This window comes from Oncorhynchus kisutch, linkage group LG8 (assembly GCF_002021735.2).
Source record: "Oncorhynchus kisutch isolate 150728-3 linkage group LG8, Okis_V2, whole genome shotgun sequence".
Classification (NCBI taxonomy): domain Eukaryota; kingdom Metazoa; phylum Chordata; class Actinopteri; order Salmoniformes; family Salmonidae; genus Oncorhynchus; species Oncorhynchus kisutch.
Window position 1 is genome coordinate 60,599,291 of NC_034181.2, and position 16,120 is coordinate 60,615,410.

General features: G+C 43.5%; 1 protein-coding gene across 2 annotated transcripts in view; it reads left to right on the top strand.

The window, feature by feature from the left end:
- The window catches only part of LOC109895479 (probable C-mannosyltransferase DPY19L3), a 41,284-nt gene that overhangs the window by 13,902 nt on the left and 11,262 nt on the right, over positions 1–16,120 (top strand). For both annotated transcript variants that reach the window (XM_020489182.2, XM_031830757.1), the window contains exons 3-16: positions 1,005–1,132; positions 4,702–4,792; positions 6,936–7,057; positions 7,166–7,311; positions 7,618–7,741; positions 7,955–8,089; positions 9,244–9,375; positions 9,536–9,637; positions 11,180–11,253; positions 11,764–11,922; positions 12,890–13,018; positions 13,418–13,529; positions 13,814–13,870; positions 14,150–14,232. In XM_020489182.2, coding sequence (XP_020344771.1) covers positions 1,005–1,132; positions 4,702–4,792; positions 6,936–7,057; positions 7,166–7,311; positions 7,618–7,741; positions 7,955–8,089; positions 9,244–9,375; positions 9,536–9,637; positions 11,180–11,253; positions 11,764–11,922; positions 12,890–13,018; positions 13,418–13,529; positions 13,814–13,870; positions 14,150–14,232 — 1,594 coding nt within the window. The remainder of the gene's footprint in view (positions 1–1,004; positions 1,133–4,701; positions 4,793–6,935; positions 7,058–7,165; positions 7,312–7,617; positions 7,742–7,954; positions 8,090–9,243; positions 9,376–9,535; positions 9,638–11,179; positions 11,254–11,763; positions 11,923–12,889; positions 13,019–13,417; positions 13,530–13,813; positions 13,871–14,149; positions 14,233–16,120) is intronic.

Genomic DNA, 16,120 nt, shown 5'->3' on the forward strand with positions numbered 1-16,120 from the left:
TAGCAGTCACTTTACGCTATACACATGGTGATACACATACTATAGAAATGAGGACGTGAGACATTGCTTTTGTTTCTTATATACCATAACTTGATTGCAGAAATACAATCTTGCCATTTGTTATCATTGTTTCTCTGTTGAATGCATGCTTCATGGTTTACATTGTCACTGGTGTAATTTCACTCCATCTAACTTTCATCGGTCAACCATGATCATGCTCAACAAACAGTAAAGGTTCGATGGAATGTCATGTTTACCTCCGTGTCTCTGCGGTTACCGGCTCCATGTCTGCGTATCATGGATGCCGGTTGTGTTCTGTTAAAGGAGGTCCCAGCTGAATTTTGATACTCAAGTATATTCCTGGAGAGGCGTTGGGAAATTTCCCCCCCCCCACCCCCCTGTTCACCGCGGGGGAACTCTTTTCCCTTGACGTGTTTAAATAGCAAAGTACCTTTTAATTCACTGATTTTGTGTACTGCTAATGCCAAAATAACTTTGTATTTCAAATTTGATCAGTACATTCAGACTTCATATCATGCATCGTGTGTATTTAAAATGAATGTTTGCAAACCTGCCTTCGGGTAGAGAATGGCACTGGCCACTCCCCATATATTCTCTCTGTCAAACCCCTTCTTGTCTGTTAAGCTATGTACGTTCTGTTCCTGCACCTTTTCAAAACATTTTTTAAATTATTTTATAAAAGTTGAGACCTTTTTCATTTCAATTAATTTATCAATTTCGTCTATGCACCCTATCTCAGTATTGGTTTATTTTCTCGAGTCATAATTTGTATTTAGCAAATTAGATAAAAAACCCTGCATTTTATGCACCCTATCTCAGTATCTCTTGTTGCCTCCTCGGTCATCCCTAGCACCCTGTTAGGCGTGGTGTCACATTGGTCAACGCAACATGCATACATACGAGAACCTTGTTTAGGCAAAGTTGTATGGGCTATCAATGGAGACATTTTAATATTGTTTTGTGTTATGTTATTCTCTCTTCAGGCGTATGGACATGGAGGACAGTGCTATGGGTTGCCATAGGTTGGACTGTGGGAATTAGTCTTGGCATGCTGTCCTGCATCTATGTGGCCACGCTCCACGAAAATGACCTGTGGTTTTCCAACATTAAGGTGAGAATCCCCGGGGATGGCCTCTCTGTATGACCACTGTCACTTGACTGTCCTGCACCCCACCCCTCGTCAAGTTCACGTTGGAAATCATATAGTCAAGTCGTTGGCAATAACGAATTTGGTTTAGAACAGAAGAGATCTTGATGAAGTCTAACTTCTATGATAAATCTGGAGTCATGATCTATGTCCTTCGTTGAATTCCCTAATGTCATAAACACCTCATGCTGAAACAGACAGATGGATTCTCCACGTCTTTCAAATCTTTTCACACCTTTTTATAACCAAAGTCATGACATTCAAGCCAATGGTTGTTACCAAATCCACCCTGAGCCGGTAAAAGAACCTCCCAGAACAGTATAAAAGAACATATGATTCTGTCCAATGATAGTATGTCATGTTCAGTCTGACGTGAAGTGCCTTTCCTATGGTCTGGGACGTCATTAGGTGGACCACATTTTGAGTTTTATTGTCAGGCCTCCCTCCTCAATAATTCCCGGGCGTTGATTTTGTCACGAGCAGTGGTATTTAACAGGTTTTCCGTCACGGTGCTCTCTTCTCCCGGTTGCTGTGTTTTCTCTGAGAGTCCAGGTGTATAACTCCCACACAAATCCACAGCCCGACTCAGCTCACACACGCATCCAAGCTGTGAATAATTTGCCAGTGTGTCATGGAAATCAAAGCGCACAGCTAATTGAGCTAACCTGCGTGGATGCACATATTTGATTCTATTCGGGTTTCTTGTCTTTGTGTTGTTTTCCAGTTCTCTACCTATCTGTGAAGGTAGACAGATGTTCTCATTTATAATATATACGGGTCACTTTACAGAGCTGGCAGCAGCGACTCCCCTCTATTCAAACTCCATGTGTTTATTTAACACAGTGTTCAAGAGGATGACATCACTGCACATTGTGAGCCTAGCAGTTTCCCAGAAAAGTGTGTGTGTGTGTGTGTGTGTGTGACGCCTGATGCCTGATGCCTGTTAATGCTATTCTAGTTGTGGCTTTCTATGAAATCCACACTGTGGAAAAAGCGACAACACTGAACGGCCTAGACGGCAGTGGTATCCTATGACTACCGGGACCACCTTATATGATTCATGCTTTGTCCTGATGTCTGGTAGAGATGACCATGATCCGGGATAAACCATGCCATAGAGACACGATCCACTTTTTTCCTCCCCTTATGTTTCATCATCTTTCCTCAGGAACAATGCCTCTTGACTGAATCAGGCTTTAGTGGGGACTTGAACGTGCTGATTTATTCATTTCCATTTCTTGGTGCCAGTGGAGTCAGTGGTGATTGTTGCAGTTAATCTATTGTGACTTCAGAGGGCTGCATGGGAGAAGGCCGGCCATGTCTGCTTTGTTTGGGAGTCTGCTCGTTTTGAAAGAGGCTGACTTTAATGATTCCATATGGTTTTTAAGCACAGTCCACATGTTGAGTCAGTTTTGGCTCTACGTTGACTGTATGTTACAGTAGTTTTTCTGAAAGGCAGGCGTGTCACTTAGTTATTTCCTCTGGGACATCGATGTTCACAGAGTGGCAGCTGCGCCCAGGCCTACTAAATTCATCACGTGTGAAGTCATGTCGGTGACAGTTGTAGCACCTACCGGAGCTTATTTCAGTCCACTTCTCTCTCTCACTCCGCTTTTGGAAATATTTAAGCGGTCTGAAAAAACATCTTAACATTTTCCAAATGGTGTTCCAGGCTTTTTTGTCTATGGCTTTTTCCTTTTCTCTCTCTCTTTTTCTTTATAGATGTGCCGAGAGGTCACCAGTTGTGGGTTTGTTTCTCCTTCCCTATCCGGCAATTTCAGTTGTCTTCCAGATCACGGACCGAGCTGGTCCCTCAGACATGTTCGCTGCAGATTGTTTTGCTTTTAAAGGCTTTTTAATGGCCTTGTAAAACTAATCTGATTGCTTTATTTCTTTTCTTTTTATCAACTGGTTATTAGACATGTTGGGCAGTTAAAAAAGAAACAGAGAGAGTGGCCTGTTTTTCTCAGACTGTTTGCTGGACCGTGAGAGGAGTGCGCTTGGGTGTAAACCTTGGTCACGTGGAGAGGTTCTTATCGTGACTCCACCTGGGTACTTTCTCATCAGTGGGTGACTGCTGGATGTTAGAGACAAGACGTGCATGAGAAACCCTGCCTCCAGACATGGAAATACGCAAGAGAGGACTGTGCAAGCTGGCGAGTTACTGGGGCATCTCTCAGGAGGATGTGTCTGCTGAAAGTTGTGGTGGAGCAAGAGGGGGTTTAAGGGTCAGTGAAAGAGAAGACTCTGGGAGAGATTCCCAGAATTGGTACCCTCTGAGCATTCCACCTCTGTGGCCTTGGCAGACTGTTGTCATAGCAGCAGGGTTGGTATTGGCTGTGCTGACTGGGCTGGCTCATGCCTGGTGTGTTTACTCCATACATGAGAACCTGCTGTGGTTTTCTCACCTCAAGGTAAGCTGTGCTCTGCTGATGTCATCAAACCTGACAGGGAGCACGGTACACCCCTTTTGTATAATGGGATGATGTTGCCCTTTCTGGAAAGTACTTGCAATACAGCTTAACATTCTTTAAAATATTAAACTGTTGAAGAAATGGTCATTGGCAAGATAATCTTTTTTAACCCAGAACTAAAATATTGTGAAATGTGGTTAGACGCTCGATTTGGTCAGATACTCGACTGCGGTACCATTTATTTAAGTGATAATGCCAGAAAAGCCGGTGCTTGGGAGATATATTGGCACCGGTGTTGTTAGGCCCGAGACGAAGTCGAAGGCTGGCCAACGGTGCCAATATATCCCCCCCAAACACCGGCTCTGAAGGCAGTATCACTTTTATACAACGGATTACCAACATATTCAAATAACTAGGCTGTCTCATGTCTGTCATCCCGACTCCCAGTATTTTCATTACTATGTGATCACTGGAGATTGTTTCAATGTTCAAATTCAATTTTGCAAATGTTGTAGTGGCTGTATTGTGGTTACATGTTTTCAGTTGTTCTTTTTTGAATTCTAGAAGCTTCTAAAGAGGCGTAATCTCTTTTATGTCCTTCCCGTGTGCATCCATTTGCAGGTCTCATACTACCTGTCATTTCCCACAGGACATCAGTAATGTTGCGTATCCAGCACGATGTCTCAGGGGAGGACGTTATATTGCACTTTCTCATTCTTAACCAAACATTTTTACTGCACCTGTCTATTATAGTCTAAATGTTTATGGCCCCGACAGTATTAACGGCTCTACATGCATTGAACATTTTTCTGTAAAGTTTTGCCATATACAGTGCATTCGGAAAGTATTCAGACCCCTTGACTTTAAATGTGATATTTCAGTTCTCTATTTTCTATTCTAAAAACCTGTTTTTGTGGGGTATTATGTTTAGATTGATGGGGGTGGGAGGGGGGGGGGGTGTATTTAATCAATTTTAGAATAAGGCTGTAACCATAACAAAATGTGGAAAAATACTTTCCAAATGTGCTGTACCTGTTTTCCATATGAATAACTCATCTTTTTGTTTTTTATATTGTTTCATGTTTTGTAAATGTATTTTCATCTCTACTTATATTTCAGGAAGTTGAGCGTGAAATCTCCTTTCGGACAGAATGTGGCCTGTACTACTCGTACTATAAACAGATGTTGAGAGCTCCCTCCATACAGCAAGGTATGGTACGATGACCGTTACTCCCTGCACGCCACAGTAGATATAGGCTCCTCCTACTCCCACATTCCCCTCAGGATATTCTACTGGTCATCTCAGGGGAAAGAACACAGAGGCCACTGAGAATCATAACCTTTTATGGTCACAAGTGCTCTTTAGGAAACTCAATGCCCTGGAAATGAGCCCATTCACTTTTCGAACATTTCCTTCACTCTGAAACCGGACAGTCGTCTTACATCAAATGTATTCCCTCAGTTTTAATTATGCAGCGTTTGCCGAAATAAAGGTCCTTAAATAACGAGACAGAGGGCATTGGCATACCCCTCGGTCCACACGTCTGTCTGGTCGGGTCCCTTCATCATTATGTAATGGGAGAGGTATTTGACCAATGGCTTGTTATGTAACCATGGTAACAAAGCTAGTTAAAATGGAGACAATGAAATGGCAAATGGCATTGTAAGTGACCTTAGTCATACTTTAATCTTTTAACAGGGACCTCTCAGGATGGGGTGCTGTTGTATTTATGCATGGATATTGCTCAGTCATTTTTGCCTGGCTCTAATCAAAGGCATACTCAAAGTTGTGATGACATTGCCAGGGCTGGAGTGAAACCTCAGATCTTTATTGCTATTTTGGAGGTACTGTTTGCTGAAACCAAATGTAATTCAATAACGCTCTTGCCCAGCAGACTGGACACATGATCAAACTTTGTTTACATGACTCCATCTGTCCAAGTTAGAGTGATCTTATCCCAGCATTATGACTCAGCAGAGTTTATGTGAGATCCCAAATGTGGCATTAGTATCTCAGATCCTATAACTCTGGAGAAGTTAGATCCTATTTTATTGTTGAATGAGTTGTTGCATTAGACTACATACCAGGACCAGGAGAAGTTACTGTCCAGTGAAAATCTAACTTTTTAAAAGTTGGACCGTTCCAAAAAATGCTTGCTATTTCCTCGTAAAGGATGATGACAAGCTGGCCAATCAGTAGTCTACTTACATTCATATTTTGAATGACCGGTTTACACCTACACCCTAGAGTAGTGAGGAAAAGGAGCTCCCCTGGTCATTGGTGTCCAAAGTAATTTAGCAATTCACTGTAGCCATTGGTACTCTGTAGAGTTGCGATTTTTCTCTAGTTTTCTTGTGTCAATTATCTTGTGACATTCCTGGATTACTCATTATACTAAGAAAGTCAGATTTAATCAACAAATACGACAGTCCTTTAAAAAAAGGTGAAGGGTACAAGACTGTATGCATATATGGCTGTGTTGGCAAAATCACTACATATCTCATCGAGCCAAGCAGGGAGAGGCTGCCTGTTGTCATGGTTCCAAGACCAGTCAGAAACATTCAGCTAACCCTACGCCAATGATGCCAGTGGATCTCAAAATTGAACTTGGATCCGTGCTAAGTAGCAATGATATCCTTCGCCGCCATTGTTTTTACAACACAACAGGTAGCTCAAACCAGTCATGACTATTCAACAAAACAATAAATCAGTTTCAAGTTTCTTTCCAGCTAATTTCTTAGTTTACATGATTGTACGTATAACTAGCAAAGACGTTTTGAAGTTGAGGGTGCAGTGCTTGGCAATGAGGACAAAAACTAGTAGCGTACTTCAGCTAGTTTAGCCAGGGAAAACCGGGGGAGGATATAGCTGGGCGCACATGTGCACTAGGCTAGTTCAGGGCACAAATTGTAGTTTTTATTATGCCCTGATATCAGGAGCTGGCGGCCAAAAGTTTGAACAATTCAGAGACTGAAACACATACATCAGATGACAAATATTTAAGGAGAGCGAATCGATATACAATCCCGAAATCAACTGTCAATAGTGAAAAAAAGCTTCAAGTGATGTTCGATTGAACCCGAATCCAGAAAATGAATGGGGAAGTCACTTCTGGCCACGTTAGACTCCTCCTCCTCACCACTTTGTCCTGTTGTTAGTGTTAGTGTACACCTATACCATTCCAACACAGAAAAGCTGCCTTTTAACATACCAAAGTACCATATATTTTTGGGGGGCAGGAGAACTATTTCACTTCTATTGTAATTCATTATAGGTCATCATTCATAGAAATCTGGAAACACGGGACAGTTACTTTTAAGAATGAACCTCATTTCTGTCTGTATGCGATCAGGTCTTTCAGAGCTCATCAATGATAATGCCACTGAATCCAAGAGAACCATCAACCTCCTGCGACGCATGAACATCTATCAGGAAGTGTTTCTAGGTGTTCTCTATAGGATTCTACCCATACAGGTAACACAGAGAGCCCACGTCTACTAACAAGGCATTTCAAATAATAATGGAGATGATTGATGAGATGATTAGTCATTATTTCATGGTGTGTGTGTGTGTTTGTTTCAGGCCTACCTGGAGCCAGTGTATTTCTATATCTACACCGTGTTTTCCCTCCAAGCGGTGTATGTCATAGCCCTGTTCATCACCAGCTGGCTGCTCAGTGGTTCCTGGCTAGCAGGGGCTCTCACTGGAGTCTGGTACATCCTCAACAGGTATACGTCTCATCATGCACACCCAACTAATGATTCATTGAAAGGCTAGACGTATTAGCCTGGTCCCAGATCTGTTGGTGCATTTTGCCTGCTCCGTTTTCATTCTCAAGCTAAACATGACTCAAGTCCATAAGGAGTTGTTGGCAAGAGAGCAGAAATGGACTCGATCACACGTTATACAATTATAGCTACTGGACAAACTTGATGTCCTACTGCAAGCTGTCACAAGGCCAATCCTAAAATGCCCACTTCGACCTAAGACCTGAATGGACAATTAAATGGTGGTGCTCTGTGGTTGTGTTCCAGAGTGGACACAACGCGGGTGGAGTTCACCATCTCGCTCAGGGAGAACTGGTCCCTGCCCTTCTTCGCTCTCCAGATAGCTGCCATCACTTGCTACCTGAGGCCTCACCTCAAACCCATCCAGCAGGTAGACAGTCACCTATCACCTAGCAGAGGACACCATCATCTCCTCTGTTCTCTACACGCGTACAATTAGACCAGAATAGGAGAATGAAGAGAAACATCTGTGGAAATAGACAATGAATCACTATCAAACTAAGTGTCTTATAAGTTGTTTTGAGGTCTAGTGGCTGGTTCTAATGGGATCTGTGTTGTCCGTCCACTCCTTTCCTGTGAGCAGAAGGTGGTGTTGTGGCTGATGTTCCTGGCCACATTGTGTTTCTGCCTCACCTGGCAGTTTAATCAGTTCATCCTGCTGGTTCAGGCTCTCATCATCTTCACCCTGGACTGTCTGGACCTCATCTCCACAGAACAGGTCTGTGACATCATTCCTCTCTCATCATGCACATCACCATCACAGCATTCAGATATATATATATATGTGTGTGTGTTGTATTATTTTGTTCCTGGGCCGAGATTCAATCCGTCACAGATTAAGGACCTGTGCGTGATGATAGAGAGACCACGTTCCCTGTAGATGGCAGCTAAGGCAATCACAATTGAGGGTTAGAGTTGAGCCGGTTTTGGTTCAAATACAATTTTACATGCCAAATAAAACATGTGTAGACTTTTCTGTGAAATGCTTACTTGTGAGCCCTTTCCCAACAATGCAGAGTTAAAATTAAAACAATAGTATATACAAGGAGTTCTGGTACCGAGTCAATGTGCAGGGGTACGAGGTATTTGAGGTAATATGTACATGTGGATTGGGGTAAAAGTGACTAGGCAATCAGGATAGATAAAAAACAGAGTAACAGCAGTGTGTGTGTGTGTGTGTGTGTGTGTGTGTGTTGGTGTTGGAGTGTCAGTGTAACGTGTGGGTAGAGTCCATTGAGTTTGCATAGAGCCAGTGCGTGAGATTCAGTGCCACAAAAAAAGGGTGAGAATGCAAATAGTCAGGGTGGCCATTTGATGAACTGTTCAGCAGTGTTATGGCTTGGGGGGTAGAAGCTGTTCAGGAGTTTTTGGTCCCAGACTTGGTGCTCCCGGTACCGCTTGCCGTGCGGTAGTAGAGAGAACAGTCTGACTTGGGTGGCTGGAGTCTTCGACAATTCTTAGGAGCTTCCTCTGACAGCGCCTGGTATAGAGGTCCTGGATGGCTGGGAGCTCGGCCCCAGTGATGTACAGGGCTGTACGCACTACACTCTGTAGCGCCGTATGGTCCGATGCCAAGCAGTTGCCATACCAAGCGGTGATGCAGCCAGTCAAGATGCTCTCATGGTGCAGCTGTAGAACTTTTTGAGGATCTGAGGGCCCATGCCAAATCTTTGAGAATATGGTTAGGGCTGAGCCAGGGTATGGACTTTGTAGCTCAGTTGGTAGAGCAGGGTGCTCGTAATGCCAGGGTAGTGAGTTCTATTCCCGGGACCACCCATACGTAAAATGTATGTATGCACACAGGACGGTTAGTCGCTTTGGATAAAAGCGTCTGCTAAATGGCATATGTTATTACCGGTACCCTCTCTCCAGGTGACCTGCCTGTACCTAGTCCAGGTAAGCAGCCTGCTGTCCGTGTGGCTGCTGCAGTTCTGTAACTCCATGATCCTAGGCTCTCTGGCTCTCAGCTTCATTGTGGCCGCTCTCTTTGTCAAGCACTTCCAGGTGAGACCAAACACATACCGTATGTTCCTCTTGAAACCCCAGGGATTTGACTGGTTTGTTTTACAGTCTTGATATACAGTAAGTGCAATATCAGTGGTCATGACATACTGATATACTGTTTTGTATTTTTTAATGCTCTTTGTCTTTGTGTTCCATGGAGAGAGGGCTGAAGACTGGAGGTCTCGCAGCGCGGCTGGGAAAGCTGCTCCTTCACACCGTCCTAGTCCTTGCACTAACATTCACTATTAATTATTTAGCCAAGGTGAGCCCTGAGACTTGTACTACATCCTCCTCCCTCCTCCTGTCACCAGGAATGAATAATAAGTTGTCTATGTGTGTTATGAGCTGTGGAGAAGCCAGGAGAAAGGCACACAGAAGTCAGGAGGACATTGTGAAAACATTTACAGTACCAGTCAAAGGTTTGGAGACACCTCCTCATTCCAGGGTTTTTCTTTATTTTGACTGTTTTCTACATTGTAGAATAATAGTGAAGACATCAAAACTATGGCATTAACACATGGGATCATGTAGTAACAAAAAAGTGTTAAACATACCAAAATATATTTTAGATTTTATATTCTTCAAAGTAGCCACCCTTTGGGATGCCGAGTGGCGCATCAGTCTAAGGTACTGTATCTCAGTGCAAGAGGTCCCACTACAGGTCCCACTACTACTACCCTGGTTCGAATCCAGGCTGTATCACATCCTGCCGTGATTGGGAGTCCTATAGGGCGGCGCACAGTTGGCCCGGCATCGTCCGGGTTTGGCCTGGGTAGGCCGTCATTGTAATTATGAATTTGTTCTTAACAGACTTTCCTTGTTAAATAAATAAATGTGTACACTCTTGGCATTCTCTCAACCAGCTACACCTGGAATGCTTTTCCAACCGTCTTGAAGGAGTTCCCACATATGCTGAGCACTTGTTGGCTGATTTTCCTTCACTCTGCGGTCCAACTCATGCCAAACCATCTCAATTGGTTTGATGTCGGGTGATTGTGGAGGCCAGGTCATCTGATGCAGCACTCCATGACATTCTTGGTCAATTAGCCCTTACACAGCCTGGATTCATAAATTCAAATAGCAATTTGACCATGAAGGCCTGATTCACACAGTCTCCACTGAACAGTTGATGTTGAGATGTATCTGTTACTTGAACTCACTGAAGCATTTATTTGGGCTGCAATTTCTGAGGCTGGTAACTTTAATGAACTTATCCTCTGTAGCAGAGGTAACTCTGGGTCTTTTACCAAATTGGGCTATCTTCTGTATACCACCCCTACCTTGTCACAGCACAACTGATTGGCACAAATGCATTAAGAAGGAAAGAAATCCCACAAATGAACTTTTAACAAAGCACACCTGTTAATTGAAATGTATCCCAGGTGACTACCTCATGAAGCTGGCTGAGAGAATGCCGAGAGTGTGAAAAGCTGTCATCAAGGCAAAGACTGGCTACTTTGAAGAATCTCAAATCTATTTTGATTTAACACTTTTTTGGTCACTACATGATTCCATATGTGTTATTTTCCAGTTTTGATGTCTTCACTATTATTCTACAATGTAGACAATAGTACAAATAAAGAAAAACCCTTGATGAGAAGGTGTCCAAAATGTTGACAGGTTCTGTTTCCAAATACAACATATAACTGACATTTACATGGGAATAACTATGTGTCTGTAATGTACTTTATGTTAACTTGCCTCTAAGGAATGTTGTTTTTAAATGTCTGGCTGTTTCATGTTGACTCAGACATGCATAACCTGACCTTATCTCTTTCCCTTGTGTATCTTCATGTTTGTACAGCAAGCGTTGCAGCTCCGTTCTGATGAACACATCTTCAAATTCATAAAGTCCAAATTTGGCTTGGGCCCTACCAGGTAGTATACACTGAGTTCCTTCATCGTGTTTTAATTATTCACTAACTGACACTTATTTAGTGTAGAATCCTGAGATGATAAAACCCCCTTTCATTGATCGCATATTAAATGTAATTTATACACACAGAGGAAATGTGCTGTCGTATTTCAGATTAAGTATACAGCAAACTGAGGGAAACAACTATGTCAATACTTAAAGCCAGTGTTACAAGAGCTTGCCAACATCTCTCTCTCTCTTTCTCTGTCTTTTTCTCGCTCTCTCTTTCTATTTCTCTCTTTCTATTTCTCTCTTTCTCTCTCTCTCTGTGTCTTTGTCTCTCTCTCTCTCTGTGTCTTTGTCTCTCTCTCTCTCTGTGTATCTGTCTTTCTCTCTTTCTTTCTCTGTCTTTTTCTTTCTCTCTCTTTCTTTCTCTCTCTCTCTCTGTGTCTTTGTCTCTCTCTCTCTCTTTCTTCATGTGTGTGTGTCTTTCTTTCTGTCTGTCTTTCTCTCTCTGTGTCTTTCTCTCTCAGAGATTTCGATGCCAGTCTGTACCTGTGTGAGGAAGCCTTTGGGCTGCTTCCCTTGGACACGTTTGACCGCTTGGCTGGCACTCTGCTGGCATACCCTTACCTCGTCACCCTGATTGTGCTCCTGGTGCTGCTGGCGCTGGTAATACTGGCCAACCTCTGGTAAGTTGGATATCCTCCCGTGGCTGTGGACTGCGAGTGACGTTCGGACACAGCCCACATATGGTTGAGTCATAGCCCGTACATAACGGGTCTCTGGCTTCCAAGCGCCATCAGCCTTAATCCCATGTGCATATTACAACCCTTATCCACATTTTTTGTTGTGTTGTCATTTATTTTCTTCATTCTGTTTCCTTTAAATTCCTTCACCATCTGTCATGCTGAGGCCTGTCTTGTCTGGCTTCAAAACACTGAGATAGAGTAGAGTTCAGGAGGTTGCTTGTTGGTAGCCCACATATCTATGACATCATCATTATTATTTTGAATTAGTCATTCATTCATTCATTCTTAATAATTAGTGAAGAGGATCTCCTCCTTTTTGAGTTCGTATGTGCTTTCTTTAGATGGTTTAGCAACTGACAGGGAGGTAGATGAGGAGGAGACACCGTAGGAGGGATGAACACCACCCAGGGGTTGAACGCCAGTCTCTAGGGTCATAGTACAGTATGTACTTAGAGCCCACTTACTACTCAACCACAGTCTTTGCACATATAACAATGTTTAAGCCACTCGTATGCCACCGCTGTCAGTTAGTTCCGTAATTCTCCAGCTGTGCGGAGACCTAATAGAACGTATTGAGGTAGTGGGTGGCAGGCAGCATCACAACAATCCTCTGAGTCCTCTCCCTGAGGCCCTGTGAGTATCTGAGCATGTCACGTCTGTGTGGTTCCGTCCCTGTTTGATGAGAGAGAGAGAGAATCCCGCTCCTATCCTTTTGTCCTGTTCTCATTCCAGTTATCAGAACCCAGTCTGGACCCCCAGGCACTCAACCCTCGCACAAGCTAATCATTACAGGCTCATTTCAGATACACCAGTTAACCTTTTGGAGGAGAGCGAAAGACAAACTGAATAATCTGCCTAATGTCTCCAGCCCTCGCCTTTATGTATTATGCATCAATGTTATTCTCAGTGATTCTTCAGCGGTCGGGCGGCCGCCGAAAGGCCGATGCGAGGCGCGGCCGATCTGTATGCGGGCAGATGTCGCCTACAATCTGTTACACACCGTCTTCTTCGGCCTCCTGGCGCTCGGCACCATGAGGTGAGCTCCGCTGCTTGTTCAAGATGATATCTCTCCCGACAGGTCTGGAATTATGCTGAATAACCAACATCTACTTTCTTTATCTCTCTCTCTCTCTCTCTCTCTCTCTCTCTCCTTATTCTTTCTGTTTAATCTGCCCATCTGTCCTCTGTCGAGTGGCCCTCCCCAGGTCTTTCGTTTTTCTCTCTCTCTCCACTCTTGCTCTCTCCAAACCGCTCTTTCCTTATCTGTCAAATGTTTTGATTACACACCATTTCCAATTTGTGATGTTTATTTTGCTGCCCCCGTAATATGAGGAGAATGCTGCTGATAATATCCTGGCAATGCAAAGTACATTTTGCAAAAAGTTTAAATAAGGTTGTTCTGATCTTTTTAAAGACACTGTTCTTTTCTCTCCAGAATGAAATATCTGTGGACTGGCCATATGTGTGCCTTTGCTGCCTATGGCGTGTGTGGCAAGGAGCTGTGGTCCCTCTGCCTTAACATGATTCACTGTAACACTAAAACAAAGGTAAAGGCAACAGCTCCGACCCCTAAGGTTTCTTTTACAGAAGCATGAGCACAGTACCTGTTAGCAGGTTCTGCATTCCACCATGAGATGGTCCAGTCCTACACTGAGGCAGTAGGATCACGTTGGAATGGTAGCTTGCTTATACTGTGCTGGGCAGTTACAACCTCATCCAGTAGGTGGCAATGTGGTAACAACCAACTAACACCAACATGTCTGTACAGAGAAACTAAATATCACAACGGATTGTAATGTTCACCCTGGTAATTTTCTCTCTCGTTTTGCAGCTGAGGCTGATCAGGTACACGGTTCCACTTGTCATTCTGTGTTTTCTATATTACAAGGTGAGACATTTGCCTTGCTATTTCATCACAATTTGCAGTACAATATTTTCTCACCCACAGAGATTGCAGTAACTGTGAACTGAATTGGAGTTAAAAATGGAAGCAGCAACCGGCTGGTGACTAGTGTGTTAAGGACTTTGGCTCTCTCTATCAACTGTACAGAGACATTGGCAGTCACTGGGATGTGTTTGGTTTATATGGAAGTGATTATTGTGAACTGATCTGTTTCTGTGGAGTTTGGTTATTTAGAGTCGTTTTCTTCATGTCGTTTCTCTGTAGTTCTGGCCCAAACTGATGACGGAAGTATCAGAACTGAGAGAATTCTACGACCCTGACACCGTTGAGCTGATGACCTGGATTAGGTATAAAATCCGATGTGTTTCTGCTTTAAATGTGCGCACATACGCAGACATACATGCACACGTGCGTAGATGTCAAAACAAACGCAAATCAGGTTAGCTTTTGTTCCACAGATCCAAGTTCCACCGTCGTTGCCTGTGACTGCATGTGTTTGTGTGAAATGTAGATTTGGTGAGCTTGTGGCGCATGAATAAGTAATGGAGGTCTGGAGAGGACCCAGCTGTTGGCAGTGGTTCAGCCCGTGGCCCAGGCCCCTGTGGTAGGGTTTTATAAAGCCAATCAGTCCTGATGTGATCGGAGATGGAGGGGAATTTGGCGTGGCTCCTTGGCTCTGAGAGAGACTGACTTGGGAGGACAGACCTTAAAAAGACTCTGTGAAATAACACAGGCTCTCTGCCTCCAGAGAAAATCCAATTTGCTCGGAGGATTAGCGTGTCGAGTTACCTTCACTGGTGCTAGCGCATTAAGCCTCTTGCCATGCGCTAATTACATTTAACATGAAAGAGTTAAGCGGTGATCGTGTTTCATGAGACTCGGGCATAGCAAAGCTGATCTTCTTTGTAGATTATCACAAATTCAGAGGGAATGTGAGCAAAAAAAAAAGAAAATATATTTCTGTCTCATTCACAGTATTTACATGAAGTACTTATTGGTTTGTAATGGTAATCTTGCCGGGGAATGTACTTGAACATACCATGTATCCATGGGTGCTTTTTAAAAATAGTTACATTGTAACAAATCTGAAGAGTTCAGGAGATTTAATCAAGAGACATTAAGGAGAGAAGAAGAAGCAACACAACGTACAGCTCCTGAATACTGATGTACTCCTGCTGAAACATCAATACATTCGTGGGCATCACGGTTTGTCTAGCAGCTCTTCTGGCAGCCTGGACTTCCTTGATGAAACTGGTTTGCTGACGGTTTCTTTTTTAAAGCCGAGTCTGTAGTTGTGGGTCCCTCCAGCTGCCTCATGCCAGATGCACATTCAGAAGACCGTGGTAGCTGGCCATTGTGTGTGAATATGCTTGATAATTTCTCTCTCTTGACTTTGCTGGTTCCACGCTTGATGGTGCCCTTTTTAAGTTGTGCTGGTGCCTTGTCATTACTGTCTTGGACAGCGTTGTGAGGCACCGTCATCACAGACACCCTTATCATTTAGAGCATTGGCTGCCATGCAATTAATTTCCCCCCTTTTGTTCGGTGGTTAATATTGTCAGGCCATCCTTTGATTCTGGAAAGCTGCGTTATTTCAGAATGTTGCCTTGTTTTTGAGTAATGAAGACAAATGACGCTTTTGTTTTCCCAGGGAAACTTCTGTAGCTGTAAGAGCGGCTGTGATTTGGGTTCACTACTGGAACAAAGAGGACGTTTTCACGCTGTAAACTGTGGATTTCTTCGTGTCTTTTCACACTCGTATCCTCCACTTTCATCTCTTTGCTAATTGTCGTTCTGTCAGCTTGACTTTTCTCTTCCTTATAATTTGTCCAAATTAGAAGTTTTCCCCTTATTATACAAAGTCTCCAGAGGATGTCAGTAGCAGTAAGTAAAACTCTGTCTATCCTCGTATGAACCACAGTTATTCCCCTCCTCAGGATATTATCGATAGAAAGCTTGTATCTTCGCCCACTGTGAAATTGCTTATAATGAAATTTTGCCAACCCTCCCTCTCTCAACCGATCAGTCAGTCAATCAATCATCATCACCCTCCACTCAGTCTCCGAACTCTGTGGCGGTTGAATTGGCCATTATAGTGGCTGGTTGGTGTAACAGCCGATATCTGTGGTGATCCGTCTCTTCTAGCTGGGAGCAGAGCAGATCGGCCAGTCAGATAGGATGAGCGGAGCTGTAGGATCTTAGGATGGACGTGACAGGCCCATCTCTGTTTCTATC